Genomic DNA, 17,179 nt, shown 5'->3' on the forward strand with positions numbered 1-17,179 from the left:
AAAGGTTGTTCTCTCTGCACCAGGTCTCCAGCAGCTGCACTTCCTGTCTGTATGCCTGCTCGTTGTTTTCTGAGATTAAAATGAGCAAACTTCACTTAAATGGCCCATCTCATGCAAAATAACTCTTTTCACATTGTATCTTCTGCACATAAACAAGCACAGTTTGGGTTTTGGAACATCCATTACACAATAGTTCTGAAATCTTACTGATTTCTTGGAGGCATCACAGACCAGGAACATGGACGCAGCATTGAGCACCTGGAGATTTTAAAGTTCCTCTTGTACCGGAGCCAGAACATGAACAACTTACTTGTTTTAAGGAGGAGATTGAGAAGGAGAAGGACGAGGTTTTTGGTCGTGGTGTTTTGTGGGACAGTGGCAGAAACGTCCGTTGAAAGGAACGTGTGGATGTGGAGACGGAGCCAAGAGTGGTGAGTGGTGATGTGCTTCACTTCAGTAACACGAAGTTCATTAACAATTTTCGCCTACTTCAACGCAGAATAGTGACGTTTGGGGTTTGTTGATAACATGTAGGTGGATGAATGCGCTTTGACCGTTCACACTGAAGTCGCATGTCAAAAGATCAGATATGTATCAGTTTTAGGAGCACATATCCAAGTGTCCTGGGTCGTATTTGAAAAAATCGGATCTGTGTCGTTCAGACTGTCATTAAAAGATCAGATACAGGTCACATAGGGGCCAAAAAATCAGATTTGGGTCACTTCAGGCTGCAGTCTGAACGCAGCCTTAGAACACAACCAGGAAGTGCCTCAGTTGGGACCTCGAACCAGAGAACGGCGCGGCTACTGCTGCAGGTAAGAGCGTGGGGGGCGTGGGCGTCGAGTGTGTGAATCCAGGTAAAGAGGAAACAGTATGTAGGGGAGCTCTGTCACAAAGCGAAACAAACGGACGACACTTGAGACTGATCCTTAGTCCAGGCGTCCACGATCCATCGGCAGATCGTGGCGTAATTCCCCCTGCCTTGCCTCGCTGTCTTGGTGAATGTGGATTATGGATGTGAATGTGGGTGGATCATTTAAGTTTTTTTTTTTTTTTTGTATTTCCTACGAGGACAACTCTAATATACATTGAGTAATACTGTGTTTGATGCAGCTTTGCGTGCATTTGTTTACATTTTACAGAAATGAAATTTAAAACCACATGACTCATTTGCATAAACTATAAGCTCTGAAAAAACAGCTCGCTCCTTGTGCTCTGATGTGGTTCAGCTTCTGTTGAACTTCGCGAGGCTCCTGACTACAGTACCTGTAATTTTCCGAAAATCCATCAAGTGGTGCGACTTCATAGTTTACCAAAGTCATACTAAAACATTTTCACAGATTTTTGAACGCTGTGTGCCACATAAAATCGGTTTAAGGTCAGTAAACACAACCAGAATTAAAACATAAGGCCGACTGTATTATAAGGTGCGCTGTGTGTTTTTGAGAAAATTAAAGGATTTTAAATGTGCCTTATAGTCTGAAAAACATGGTAAATATGTCATGTACTTGTGCCCAAACTAATGGTTTTGAGTTTATGTCCGCTGAAAAAAAATTAAGACGACAGTTTGAGCCACACACTGCAGGTTTACCACATCAACAGCACAGAGACACAGACACAGAGATGCAGACACAGAGACACAGACACAGAGAAAGAGAGACCCAGAGATGCAGAGACACAGATACAGAGACGCAGAAACGTAGAGACACAGAGACACAGAGACAGAGAGACACAGAGACGCAGAAACGTAGAGACGCAGAGACACAGAGACAGAGAGACACAGAGACAAAGACACAGAGAAACAGAGACACAGGGATGGAGGCATTTGTAAAGAAGGGAGCCTGGAGAAAGAGAAAAGCAGGACAGAGCTGCATGTCCCCGTTGATGTCCTCCATGTATTTTGGTTTGTCCAAGACCACATGCACTAACAGAGAAGGAGACAGAGCAACAGTGACGTGCTGGTGTTTGCTCTGCTCACACTGAAGTCCACAAAAACAACAAGAACATAAATGTTCCTGCACAGTTGTGTTTACTGTGTAGACAGAGACGTGTGTCTGTGGAGCACGACACAAAGCACGACTTTATTCAAAGTGACTGAACAACAAAGTGTTACTACTATAAAAGTGAAATGGAATTCAATATAGTTGAGTTTGTTTGAATATTCTTCTTTCCTCCCTCAGGCTGTTCACTCTGCTCTTGTTCTTAACAAAAACTGGTCCTTTTACTTTATCACTGGAAAATGAAATGACTAATGTGGCTGTTATACTTATTATTGTAAGTATAAGGCCGATATCGTGAGCCCTTTTATAACTCTGTGAGAGCTCCCACTATCAGTAAATATGATAAATACTGTGAGCTTCACACTGAGATAATATGGACCTGTGAGAGTATGGACATTGTTACAGCACTAGTTGTTCCTGCTCACAAACAGACCAGGGAGGTTTTCCATGAAGTGAGCTAAAGTGAAAGTCTGGCTTATTTGGGCAATCCAGGCTCATCAAAGCCTCAATTTCACCAACGTGACCTGAGGTTGACCTGAGGTGACCTGAGGTGACCTGAGCTGCCGCTGTAACAAGCACCAGGAAACAAACCTGGTCAGGACTAACATCACACACCTGTGTTACCACACCTGTGTGTGTGTGTGTGTGATGCAGTTTAAACACAAACCTGTGTTAGAACACCCGTGTGTGTGTGCGCGCACGTGTGTGTGTGTGTGTGTGTGTGTGGTGTGTGTGTGTGTGTGTGTGTGTGTGTGTGTGTGTGCGTGTGTGTGTGTGTGTGTGTGTGTGGTGTGTGTATGTGTGTGTGTGGTGACGTGTACAGTGAAAAGTGACGTTTCCAGTCATTCCCACATGTTTGTATTTGTTTCATATGTGTTCATTGTGCGTGATGTCACTGTAAAGTAACAATAACAATAAAGTGTACGAGGTTTGGCTCACCTTCAGTTTCCTGACAGCGTCCTTCACCACCTCTGTGCCCTTGGGAGCCTCCACTTCTGTGTTTCCCAGGAACTGGAACCACAAAAAAAACAGACTGTGAGAAATGAGGAATTAAACTAGATTTTTGGTGCATGAATTCGGCCAAAAACTCCACTGTGTCACCACATGACATCACAACGTGGAACAGAATATTTTCACTTTGAGTGAAGAACGCTGCCTAAATATGCAGAGTGTGTGTGTTAAACATGTGTGAATGAAACAACTCCACAACACAACTCCAGGTGTGTGAAAGTGCTTGAATAGTATAGTATATATATATATTATAAAGAGTGTATGTGCTGGAGACTGTGCGTAGGCTGAACACATGGACAGGGACATCACCAGTGAGGAATTAAACACGATTTTTAATGAATACATCTGTCTGCAAACTGGGATTTTCACAGTTGTGGCAAATCTGCTCCTAAAATGTTTCCACTGAGTCAGTAACATATTTCCTGACAACACTGAAAATCCTGTGAAAACCTCAAATGACTTTGTTTTCAATAACTCTCAAATGTTTCTATAAAATTTAGAGTTGAAAACGGAAATGTGTTCTTGCTTCTACTAATTGTGTGCAAATTTAACTCTGACACTAACAAAAACAGTAACAGCTAACACAGAACATATTTTGGTTCAGTGTTTCGAAAATGCTGTATTGACTGAAAACGACAGTTTCAGTTTAGTTTTCCACGCTCCCCTCCCTTTGCTCTCCATGCTAAGTCACTCCCCCAACAGAGCGATACTTGGCGTGTGTCCTGCTCACTGCTGTGCATCACATCAGGTTTGTTGAGCTGCTGTGAACAGTTTTGTATCATGTTTTTTTGTATATTTATGGAGAATAGTCGTGTGGGAGCATGGGTGATGTAGGCTTGTGGGCGGAGCCTTGTACTGATTCTTACAGCTAATCATAATGAGGGTTTGAATAGGGTCTAAGAGAGATCACTAAATTACTCAAACATGCATGGACAGTGGTGTCGTAGTACTCAAGACCAGTACCAAGACTGTAAAAAATGGTCTCGAGGCTGGTCTCAAAACTGTTTTTTTTTTTTTTTACAGCAGTGTTTCCCAAAAACTGGGCTGCAACCCTGAGGTGGGTCACAAGAGATTTTTTTTGGGGGGTCACCTTGTCACGATCTGTATGCAGGTCTGTGATATACAAGGTTACATTTAATGTTGACTTATGGATCCTTTTATTGTTGCTTCAATGACTGTTTTTCATTGTTTAAAACTTGAGTAATACTAATTATTCAGAGACACGATCACTCAGTCAACAATAAAATATCCTCACTATTGTTCAATAATGCTCAAATCCACCTTTATATTGTGATTTATGAATAATGTCTATTGACTTGATTCACAAAGGTTTGTGACTTTAAAATATGAAAAAACAAACAAACACTGTTTTACGGTCTTGGTCTCGTCTCGGACTCGAGTGTATTTGGACTCAGTCTTGTTTTGGTCTCAAAGGTGCTTGGACTTGGTCTTGTCTCAGACTCAAGGTCTGACGCTGTGAGGGTCCAAAAAAGGGGCACAGAGTGTTTAAGTGCAGTACAGTTTGTTTGGCTTATTTTAGAATTAACATTAATCAGATAAAATGGAGATAAATTTATATAAAAAAAAACAACATTATATATACATATATATGTGCCAAAATAACTCTAAATTATTTGGACTATAAGGTACATCCTTTAATTTTCTCAAAAATCGACAGTGTGTCTTATAATCCGGTGCTCCTTATGTATTCATTCTGGTTGTGTTTACTGACCTCAAACTGATTTTATGTGGTGCACGGCGCTCAAAAATCTGTCAAAATGTTTTAGTATGACTTTGGTAAACTACGAAGCCGCACCACTTGATGGATTGTTGGAGCATTACAGCTACTGTAGTCAGGAGCCTTGCAGAGTAAAGGGCGAAGTATAGTTCTGCATCAACTCAACGCACACTGTCGCTGTCACCTTGTCACTGAGAGAACACACATATTCCACTGAGTCATGTCCTTTAGTCAGAAACTGAACCGCATCAGCGCACAAGGAGCGAGCTGTTTTTTCAGAGCTTATAGTTTATGCAAATGAGTCATGTGGCTTTAAGTTTTGTTTCTGTAAAATGTAAACACAATGTGGCAAAGCTGCATTAAACACATTATTACTCACTGTACATTTGAGTCGTCCTCGTAGGAAATAAAATAAAATAAAATAAACTTAAATGATCCACCCCCATTCACATTCATAATCCACATTCACCAAGACAGGGAGACAACGCCGGGCGAATTACGCCACGATCTGCCGATGGATCGTGGACGCCTGGACTAAGGATCAGACTCAAGTGTCGTCCGTTTGTCCGTTTGTTTCGCCTTATAATCCGGTGCTCCTTATAGTCCGAAAAATAAGATACAAATTAATCTTGAAAATTACAAAGATGATCTCGATTTGGTCTCGATGGGCCATGGTCTCGGTCTTGTCTCGGTCTTGATCTCGTCTCGGTCTCGGACTGGTCTCGGTCTCGATTAGCGCTCTCTTGACTACAACACTAACGGACGGCATCTAAATCTTCTTCAGACGTGTTTTTGATGAGGAAATATCGTTATAACACGGAAGAACGCTCCGCAATACCCCCTCCTTTAACCTTTCGCCATCTTAAATTATATCACCCTAGAGAAAGTTGTGGTGTCATCTGAAACGCAGCCATAGAACCCAGCGGAACGTGATAACAGATAAAGCGATGACATCTCCGCCGGAAAAGTTACACAGCGCAATTTAATCTGGCTGCCATGTTGTTTTATTTTTATTAAAATAAACACGAAAACTGCGGCGTTTCCTGTGTGCGCGGTGTGCTGAGTCAGTGTGAATCTAGTGCGCGTGGAGGCATTTGTGTCGGTTCAGGAGAGCAGAAGAAACGGTCCGCTCTTGTGTTTAATATGGCCGCTCACATCTCTAATAAAAACATTTGCCGGGGTCGTAAATCAAACGCACCCTCCCGCCTCTGAGCCGCTCCGCTCTCTCCCACAGGGGGCGCTGCTCAGCTGAAGACGGAGCAGAAGATTTCCACCGTAAATACTTAGGTTATACTGGAAGATGCAGACAGGTCACCTTAATCTGAAACAGTGCACCGAAATGAAACTAAACTCGAGCTTTCTATTACTGCGGTAAAAGGATTGCACAAATATAAAACCACAAGGGAACAGAAATAAAGTACTACCATTTATAGTTGAAAATCACAGGATATTGTCTAAAGAAAGAGTGTTTTTATTTTCATGGTGGTATCAGAATCAGGATTGAGTCAAAATCGAGTTTTAATTTTAGTATCATGACTATTTGCTAAATGCTAAATTTATTATAATATAATATTGAAAATGAGATGAATAATTTTAAAAGCCTAAACCAGGACTAAACCAACAATGAACCAAGATTAATCCAGATCTAAACTGGTATTAATCTAGGACTAAACCAGGACTAAACCAGGATTAATCCATATTTAAATTAGGACTAATTCAGACCGAAACCAGAACTAAACCAGATCTAAACTAGATTGAATGAACCAGGACTAATCCAATTTTAAACCAGGTCTAATCCAGATCTAAACAGGACTAGGAAAACCAGGGCTAAACCAGATAAACCAGAAAACCAGGGAAAGAAACCAGGACTAAACCAGATGAAAACCAGGGCTGAACCAGGATTAATCCGCATTTTTAAACTAGGACTAATCCAGATCTCAACAAGGACTGAACCAGGACTAAACCAGATCTAAACCAGGTCTGAACCAGGATTAATCCATATTTAAACTAGGACTAATTCAGATCTAAACCAGAACTAAACCAAGACCAATCCAGATCTAAACCAGGACTGAATCAGGATTAATCCAGTTTTAAACCAGGTCTAATCTAGATCAAAACTAGGACTAATTCAGATCTAAACCAGGAATAAACCAGATCTAAACCAGCACTGAACCAGGACTAATCCAGGACTGATCCAGTTTTAGACCAGGTCTAATTCAAATATAACCCAGGACTAAACCAAAACTAAACCAGCCCTGAACCAGGACTAATCCAGATCTAAACTAAAACTAAACTAAACCAGATCTAAACTAAATTGAACCAGGACTAATCCAGAACTAAACCAGCACCGAACCAGATCTAAACAAGGACTAATCCAGATCTAAACCAGGAGTAAACAGGATCTAAACTAGATTGAACCAGGACTAATCCAGAACTAAACCAGGATTGAACCAAGACTAATCCAGTTTTAAACCAGATCTAAACTAGGACTAATCCAAATCTAAACTAGCACTGACCAGGACTAAACCAGATCGAAACCAGAACTAATCCAGATTTAAACCAGGACTAATTCAGATCTAAACCAGGACTAAACCAGGTGTAAACAGGATTATTGAGAGCATTTGTTCAAAATGAAATGAATTCAGTAAGAGCAAAACATGGGTAGCACACAAACACACTCACACACACACATCCCTACACACCCCTACACACACACCCCTACACACACACACACACACACACAGGCTCAGTCGTCGGTGTATTCACACATTCACACATAATTCCTGTCTCCTCATGACCCTGTATTTATTTAACAGCAGCAGTTACAGTGTTTCACAGATTTGTTTTTTCTTGTTTCAGCTCATAATGAAACGGCCCTGAAACACAAGCTCAAACTAAACACACACATCTACATCTCCTCTCCTCCTTGACCCACAAAACAAACACAATGAGAGTCCACAGAGACGTGCGCCATTATCATTATTATTATGCTTTTTTAATAAAACATATGCACCAGGTTTTTACACTTTATTTACCAAGACTAATGCAGTGTTAAAGAGGCGCTGTGGAACTTTTCTGGTGGAAGTTTTATACCGTGCCTGCTTGTCTCCAGGGAGATGTTATTGCAGGAGTGACCTCAGGGAACCAAGGCACCTGGCTGGTCTGTTATCAGCCCTTCAAGACCTAAGGGCAGTTTTAGTACATTTGTCCTCGCCTGGATTTTTTTTTAATGTTGTTATTAAAACTCCCCTTTAACCAATAATGAAAGGTTGTATAGAGGATTTTCCAAGGAACGAAAATCCAGCGACTGTTGTCTTTTTCAAAAGTTGCGCATGCGTGAAACACCCCCTCCCTACAGCTCTTACATAGAAACACTCCTCCTGCCTCCTCCTTACGCAGAAACAGGTTTGTTACAGCCGGTGCAACTGCACATGACTTGTAAACAACTAAAGTGTTGGTTAGGCAAGACGGAGAAGTGAGGAGCGGGGGGAGCGGGTGTGCGGACATTTCGTGCGCGGACGAGAAGTGAGGAGCAGTGAAAAAAACAAGGGAGCAGGATGAAAAGGAAGAGGAGAGAGGAGAGAGGAGAGGAGAGGAGAGAGAGGAGGGGAGCTGCGCGAGATTCCGTGCCCGGAGAAGTGAGGAGCAGGGGGAGAGCGGTCGGGCAGCGGGGACAGGAGTAGGAAAGGGGTGCAGAGAAGGTTGCACGGAGATTCAGTGCGAATGACTAGCACAACACGCAGCAGCAAGCGGACTCTTTCTTGCCTTGAAAATTACGTTTTCAGACATAGGATATCGCTTTCGTGTCCTGAAAAACGTTTGTCTAGCTCTTGGAAATAAAGTACGTTTTCAAATAAGCAGAAGTTTCCTGTCAGGAGTAATTTGGCGACCAGTGCGTCAGTCTTTAGACCCTGCGTCTGCTTCAGTTGCGCCATCGCTGGAATGAATCTTCAAGAATCACCTTAGTTTGCTTCGCTGCTTTTCCCTTGTCTTCTTCTTTCAGCATCTCAAAACGGACTTTCTTTTGCGGCGAACTGCTCTGGATTCTTGTCGCCATCACAACAAACTTTGTGCGAACTGCGAGGAAGATATAGGTCAAAAAAAGCCGCTAAGACTGTTGCGTTGGTGGAGTAAACAGCGTCTGTGCGTCTTACGTCTGTGGACTGCGTGACAGGCGTACGTAAACCACGTACCGGCGCGCAGGCAAGTCAGTTACGATAAAACGTAGGGAGTTTGATTGACAGCCTGTCAGCTAAATAACGAGGCAAATCTATTGGCAAATGTTTAGCCCCACCACGTCAGAGTTGATGAATTTTTATTCTCTTTTTTTTGGTCATCATGGCTACTGCATCTATAGACAACTTGAAACAAAAAAAATCCTGGTGTCATCCTTTTTTTCGTCCCTGTTATGAGTTGTGTCATATGGATGTACAGAAAAAAACTAAATCACACTCTTTCAAACAGGTAATAAAAAAATGCTTATTTTAGGGTCATAGCTACAAAAGTGCAAAATATCAAGTCTGTAAGTAAAACTCAAAATAGACTTATTGCCTCAAAACAAAACAAAAAAGTGCAATGGTCCCATGACTTTCCTGGTGTCAGTCATGGAAACAGCTGGTGTCAGGTCCAGGACACAGAGACACATCACTTCCTGCATTTCCATGGGCTTTATTACGTTTGGATGTGGACATTTTGACTAAAATAAACATGAAAATAAAAATGGCAAGAGATGTGCAATTACACTAGTCAGTCTGGCGCCACCTAGTGCCTCCGCTCAGTTTAATTTCTCTTCAGAGACTAGGTCAGGAATCAGAATACACTAGACAGTTTGCAAAAATCCCAGAAGTGCGAGTTCAGGCACCAGCCAATCAGCGAAGAGCCAGACATTCTGTGTTGGCAGCGATTCCCGAGATCGAGGATTTAAAGCCAAAATAAAGAGAATGTTTGGTGAATTTTATCAAGGGGAAAGACGTTATTGTCCTTCTTCCTACGGGATTTGGGAAAAGCTTCATATACCAGTTTGCCCCATTAGCGGCGCATTACATACATCACAACCAAATAGCACCAATTTGTTAAATGAAAAATAGTACTCCTCCTACCTACCGTCAAGCGAACAAATTCTAACGCTGCGAGGTCAGATGGTTTCCACGAAGTGAAACTGGCTGATGAATCAGGCAACAATTACTCAGACCAAGATGTGTAATTTGCCATTTATTTGAGAAATAACTGCACTTAGAGCGGCTTTTTCAATTGATACGAACTCAGACGCTCAGAGCATCGACCATTTTGACTCACTACACTCTTTGGCAAAGTTTGGACTAATCAAAATGGACGGATCGCATAAGTTTGGTGGAAAACAAAGACACTCCTTTTCCGTATGTCATGGATAATACCAGAAATATGCTCAGAAAGCCGCAACTGTCAGCTTGCCAAAGAAAGAAAAGTAAGTTTCTATCTTTTAAGGTTTGAAAGTTATGCACGGTTAAATAAAACATCCAGGTAAAATATACAATATCGTCGGGCTGGAAGGGTTAATGTGTATATCTTAATTTAGGGACAAAATAGTGAAATAAAAGTGGGTTAATACAAATGTTTTAAGACCCAAACAAGGAGTCTGACAGCAGCAGGTACAGAGAGGAGCCACGCTTTTTCAGTACAAAATGAAATGAAACCAGAGTTGATGAAGCCAGATGCACCCTCTAGTGACACTTTGAAGCTGATGTCATCGTCTATCTCTTGAGGTGTGAAGCGACTTGAAGGCACTGCTCTGTCTGAAGCTCTGTTCCTCAAGTTTAATCTGATCTTTATTTTAACACAGTCTGACCAGACAGAGTTGACTTAAAGGAAACTAGAATATGTGCGCTGATTTGTGCTGCTAAAAATGCCCTCTCAAATAACATTACAGTCATAATGTGTCACCCAAAAACATCCCCAGCACAGTGTAACAGTCACAACATGGCCGCAGGGAGCCTGTTGCCATGGTGAAGACCCCACTAGTTCTATTATACCTCACTGGTTTGGTCTGTCCCTGTCACGGTTTGACAGTGAATCATAAAAAAAAAGTCTTTTAAAAGAGTTTTCAGATGTGTTTGACTTGGGTCTGGTCTGGTGCGCGGTCTCCTTCACTGGACACTAAAGACAGACTTTATAGACTGTGCACATCCCACTTTATTTAATGGAGTTTAATAGGAGCCAAATCCACTGTGTCTAATGGTGATTTCACAGGCCACAAGCATCAGGACGAAGATCAAGACTGAGAACTGAGACCAGAGTACAACGATACGTGCTCTACGGACACTAAAACAGGACTAAAGCAGGACTAAAACCAAGACTGAACCAGGACTAAACCAGGACTCAACCAGGACTAAAGTAGGAGTAAAACAGGACTAAACCAGGATTGAACCAGGTTTAACCCACAACTAAAACAAGTCTAACCCGGGACTAACCTACGACTAAACCAGGACTAAAGTAGAAATATAACAGGTCTAAACCAGGACTAAAACAGGTTTAACCCATGACTGAACCAGATCTAACCCAGGACTAACCCATGACTAAACCAGGACTAAAGTAAGACTAAAGAAGGACTAAAACATGTCTAAAACAGGACTAAACCAAGTCTAAACCAAGACTACCCTAGGGCTGAACAAGGTTTAACCCAGGACTAAAACAGGACTAACTCAGTACTAACCCACAACTAAACCAGGACTAAAGTAGGACCAAAACAGGTCTAAAATAGGGCTAAATCAGGTCTTAACTAGGACTGAACCAGGATTAACCCACAAATAAACAGGTCTAACCCAGGACTAACCCACGACTGAACTAGGACTAAAGTAGGACTAAAGTGAGATTAAAACAGGTCTAAAACAGGACTAAAAAAGGATTGACCCAGGTCTAACCCATGCCTAAACCAAGACTAAAGTAGGACTAAAACAGGTCTAACCCAAGACTAACTCAGGACTAAAACAGGACTTAACCAGTACAAAAAACAGGTCTAATCTGGAATTAAACCAGGAATAACCTAGTACTTCACCAGGTCTAACCCAGAAGTAAACCTGGACCAAACCAGAGCTACAGAACTAAACCTGGACTAGACCAGGATTTATAGGCATAAACATGGTCTAACTCAGGACTAAACCAGAATTACAGTAAATCAAGTCTAACATGGGACTAACCCAGGTCTAACAATGGACTAAAACTGGACTAATCTAAACCAGAATTTAGCTAGAATTTAACCCAGGACTAAGTTGGGTCAGTCTGAAGAACCACTGCATATCAGGAACATCTCATATGAGCTGCATTTCACCAGAACTAAGCCAGGTCTACACCAAGCTTAAACCAGAAATCAAACAGATCTAAACCAGGACTAAACCAGGTCTAGTCTATAAAGCACCACTATTAGAAGATGACCACTGCAGTCCGACGATATCAGATCTAAAACAGGTCTAAACCAGCACTAAACCAAGTCTAAATGAAGTCAAATCCAGGTCTAATCCAGGACTAAACCAAGATTAAACCAGGTCTAAACCAGGTCTAATCTGATTCTAAACCAGGTCTAAACCAGATCTAAACCAGGACTAAATGTTGACTTGCTCCTATAACTTCTCTGCTGACAAGAAAAGGTTGGATTCTGAAGTTCTTTAAGCTGAAGTTTTAAAGGAAAACTGGTTTTAGATTTGACAGAAAATATTTAAAGTTTTAGACTGTCACACGTCACTCTTGTGGGAGGATTTTTCAAAGATTTGATGGGATTTATGGCAGAATTTCAGATCACATATGGAGCTAAGATGAGACGTGTCAAAAATGCCACAACATAACAAGCGCACAGATTTAATATTAAAATCCAAAAACACTCAGGTACACATCTGCAGGAATGATAACAACTTAATCCACATTCATACAGGCATAATGTAAGAAGTTTCTTGCCCAAGGACACAATGAGCACAGCAGATTATTAATAACCAAAAAAGTTACAGCTTTAAAAGTGCAGCTTTACAAAAAGTGAGAAGACTTCAAACTTGTAAACATGTTTGAAGAGTCTGTGCAGAGTCTGTGATGAGCTCAGAACGTTATGGCTGCATTCAGACTGCAGCCTGAACTGACCCAAATCTGATTTTTTTTTCACTCCTATGCTCCTGTATCTGATCTTTTAATGAACAACACAGATCTGATTTTGTTCAAATGTGACCCAGGCAACTTAGGCTACGTTCAGACTGCAGGGCTTAACGCTCAATTCCGATTTTTTTGTGAAATCTGATGTTTTTGCGAGGTCGTTCACATTTCCAATTAAATGTGACTTGTATGTGACTCCAGTGTGAACATTAAATGGCCCGAAAGTGTCCCACATGTGACACTGGAGACACGACGACGTCAACCGCAGCGAGCGTCTCTGTGTTTACAGAAGTTGTCCAAACATGGACGCAGCATCGAGCACCTGGAGATTTTAAAGTTCCTCTCGTACCGGAGCCAGAACATGAACAACTTACTTGTTTTAAGGAGGAGATTGAGAAGGAGAAGGACGAGGTTTTTGGTCGTGGTGTTTTGTGGGACAGCGGCAGCGACGTCCGTTGAAAGGAACGTGTGGATGTGGAGACGGAGCCAAGAGTGGTGAGTGGTGATGTGCTTCACTTCAGTGACACGGAGTTCATTAACAATTTTCACCTACTTCAGTGCAGAATAGTGACGTTTGTGTCTTGTTGATAAGGTGTAGGTGGATGAATGCACTTTGACCGTTCACACTGAAGTCACATGTCAAAAGATCAGATATGTATCAGTTTTAGGAGCACATATCCAAGTGTCCTGGGTCACATTTGAAAAAATTGGATCTGTGTTGTTCAGACTGTCATTAAAAGATCAAATACAGGTCACATAGAGGCCAAAAAATCGGATTTGGGTCACTTCAGGCTGCAGTCTGAATGCAGCCTTGGATATGTGCTCCTAAACCCGATACAAATCTGATCTTTTGACATGTGACTTCAGTCTGAACGGTCAGGTCACATTCATCCCACCTACACGTCAGGCTCAGAGTCTCGTCAATGGAGGGAAAGCGAGGTTATTAATAGGGGTGTAACAATATCCAAGTCTAACAATAAGAAATTGTCACGGTATGAACCTCATGAACCTTTATTCATAAAGCACTTTAAAAACTTTACAGTTGGCCAAAGTGCTGTACACAAACACAGGACAGACAATGACAATCACAGTAGAAGACAATATACAGTACAAACACAAACAAACAAACTACTAAAAAACACAGAAAACAGTAAGATACTCAACAAAATCCAGTGAGAAAAGGTGCATTTTTAGGAATGATTTAAAAACAGGTACAGACTCGGCCCGTCTAATCTCTAAAGGCGACTGGTTCCAGAGTCGTGGGGAAGCAACAGAAAACACATGGTCCCCACAAAGCTCAAGTTTAGTATTTGGGACTTGAGAGCTGGAGCTGGTCTGCTGACCCGAGAGAGAGAGAGAGAGAGAGGGAGCGTAATGACGGGTCAAGTCAGTGAGGTAGGAGGGCGCTAGGCCGTGCAAACACTTAAACGTAAATAAAATAATTTTAAAATTGACTCCAAAAGACAATGGAGAGAGGCTAAAATAGGTGAGATGCTCTCGTGGGAAAGTTCACGATTATGGATGTAACAATATCCAAATCTCACGGTACGATATTTTCACGATATACATCTAATGGTACGATATTTATTGTGATATTTTGTGGAAGCTAAACAGCTAAACAGCTGGTATTGTTGACAAGACTTAATCCAAAGAACTAAGACTTAAAAGTGTTAGAACTGTTATTTGTTCTTGTAGTCTGCACTGAAATGGAGCAAAGGATCATGGTCTATGTAGTTCCCTCTGCCTTTTTCTTTTTTTTTTTAGCTATTGCTGCACCATAACTCTTCATTTAAAGGTTGTATGTAGGATTTATTTTATTTATTTATTTATCAAAATTTTGATGAAGGTTCAAAATATAACTATAGAGATGCAGCAGTTTTGTAATTATGATGACCAAAAAAAAAAAAATGTATGAAAATCCATCTACTGTGGACATGGTGGGGGCAGATAAACATCAGCCAATAAATAACAAGGCTACCTCTTTATCTATTGGCTGTTGGGTTGTCAATCAAACTCCCTATGTTTCTAGCGTCACTGAGTTGCCGGCGCGCTGGGATTACGTAGTTTTCGTTCGTCTCTCACGCACTGATGCTGTTTACTCACAGCTGTTCTTAGCGTCTTTTTTGAACTGTATCTTCCTCTCACACAAAGTTTTGCACAAAGTTTGTCGTAATGGCAGACAAGAATTCACGACCAGTTTGCCACAAAAGAAAGTCTGTTTTTGGCGTCGGTGAAAGAAGAAGAGAAGGGGAAGAGGAGCAAAGCGCGACATTTGAAAATGGACAAACAGTCGCTGCATTTCTCTTTCCTTGGAAAATCTTCTATACAACCTTTAAGCAAAGAAACTTTTCAATATATTGTGATGGTCCACGATGTTACTGTGAGAATTTGATGATACGATATCATGATATTTTGGTTATTGTTACATCCCTATTAATTAATATTTGGGGGGGATCTCTGTATTCAGGCCAAATTGGAGGAGTCTTATCGGAACTGGACGTTTTTTGAAATGTCCGAGTGCGGCTACAGACGATCCTGGCTCGTATATCAACAAAAAATAAAGAGCCTGTGGGAAAATACAAGGAGGTTAAAGACTCAAACAAACGTGTAACTTGTCCATTTTATGAAGAACTGGACTGTATTTTGGGCGATGAACCCAGCGTTTAGGCAACTTCTGTAAAAACTGAGCACTTGTGGGACACTTTTGGGGTGTTTAAAGTTCACAGGGGAGATCACACACAAGTCACATTTAATTGGAAATGTGAACGACCTCGCAAAAAAATCTGAATTGAGCATTAAGCCCTGCAGTCTGAACGTAGCTTATGTTTAGTCCTGTGTCACTGCGGCGTGAAGTCCTGCAGGTGATAGTGAGAGAATGACTTTACTTTAGTGGTTGAATTTGCAGTAAAAGTTGTGCCTGTGATCATTTGGGCCAGTTCTGCAGGGGCCATAATTTGGACAGCCCTGCTCCGAGGACTAGATCAGGGGTCTCCAATTAAACTTCCCTGCTGGCCAAAACATTTCCTCATTACAAAACCGGAGTCCACAAAATGTCTGCCAGTAGAAAATGTTTGATTTGCCAAAATACAGCGATAAAAAAGTGCATTTATGACTTGCATGGTGTGTGTGTTTTTCGTTACATCTGTTTTAAATACAACACTGTTACGTATGAGAACTTTTAGAGTTTTTTTCCTGCTTTTTTTCATCATCATCATAATCATCATTCATCATCATTATCTTTATTTCGGAGTCATTGTCCACTTTTAAAACAGACAAGGACAGTGACAATACAAAACAATAAACATTTAAGTTTTTAAAAGACAACCAAACCAGTGTCTCCACACGTTGGACTGATTTCTTATTGAACTGAATCTCAAATTTGAGAGTGACATTATTATTTCATTGTCTGATTTGTTCAGTTTGTAGATAAAACTGTACATTAAAATTCTAAGTGCAGCTTGCAAAGTGTTCACTCGTGCAGTAACAAACATTTCAGTCGCACTCGTCCATCGTGACTTCCTGAAAAGCACCCGAAAAACGTCATTGTAGACCACCTGCAGTCTTTGCAAACTGGCTTTTTTATAATTAGTCCAGAGGTGAGCTGTGGACAACGGTGAAAAATATGATTTAAACAATAACAACTTTTCATCCTTTGTACAAGAACCAAATTTACGCATATTACCGGTCGTACACTGTGCAATATTTTCGGTCATGTCACTCAGCCCCAGCTTAAACTGTACAAACAAATCACAGGGTTTAAAAGTTCACAGCTCACGAATCATGTTCTCACACTGTACGAACTGACTCTCGAAATGCGACCTGCCTGCGGACACTGTACGTTCACATAACGACCAGAGTTGTTGTTCCAGAAGTACAAAACCACAAAGAAAAAAAACACGGAATTAGAAAACCACAGACGTGCCGAGACACAATGCTGATCCAGACAAAAAACACACGCGCTGCCTTGGCAATTTGTGCCATTCTCTGAGCCGACAAGCCTAAAAGGAAGAGGTGACGAATATGGTCAAAGAAATGGCTGGTCAGATGTGGGCAGACGTGGGCAGTACGGGTTGTCAGTTCTTCAGAAGGAACTGGAGGTAAGTAGCATAAAGTTTTTCACCAAACTTGTGTTCTTGTGTTGCTGGATTAGCTGCGCCTCCATGTCCTGTGTCCAAAACAGTCGCCGGTGCCATCGTCCTCCACAAACTCATATCCTGCTTCCTCTTCTGTGTCCGCACATGCTCAGTCTGACAGATTCTGGCAAATCGTCTCGTGGAACGACTTCAACAGAGCGAAACCCTCACGAGAGGCGACTGGATTT

At 41.4% G+C, this 17,179-nt stretch overlaps 1 protein-coding gene across 1 annotated transcript in view; it reads right to left on the minus strand.

Annotated features, from left to right (window-relative positions):
- The window catches only part of gulp1a (GULP PTB domain containing engulfment adaptor 1a), a 301,457-nt gene that overhangs the window by 43,776 nt on the left and 240,502 nt on the right, over positions 1–17,179 (minus strand). Inside the window, 1 exon segment of the mRNA XM_055161647.1 lies at positions 2,940–3,011. Within this exon segment, the coding sequence (XP_055017622.1) occupies positions 2,940–3,011 (72 nt within the window).

This window comes from Boleophthalmus pectinirostris, unplaced genomic scaffold (assembly GCF_026225935.1).
Source record: "Boleophthalmus pectinirostris isolate CB_2022bp ecotype Guang Dong unplaced genomic scaffold, ASM2622593v1 HiC_scaffold_1, whole genome shotgun sequence".
Taxonomy (NCBI): domain Eukaryota; kingdom Metazoa; phylum Chordata; class Actinopteri; order Gobiiformes; family Gobiidae; genus Boleophthalmus; species Boleophthalmus pectinirostris.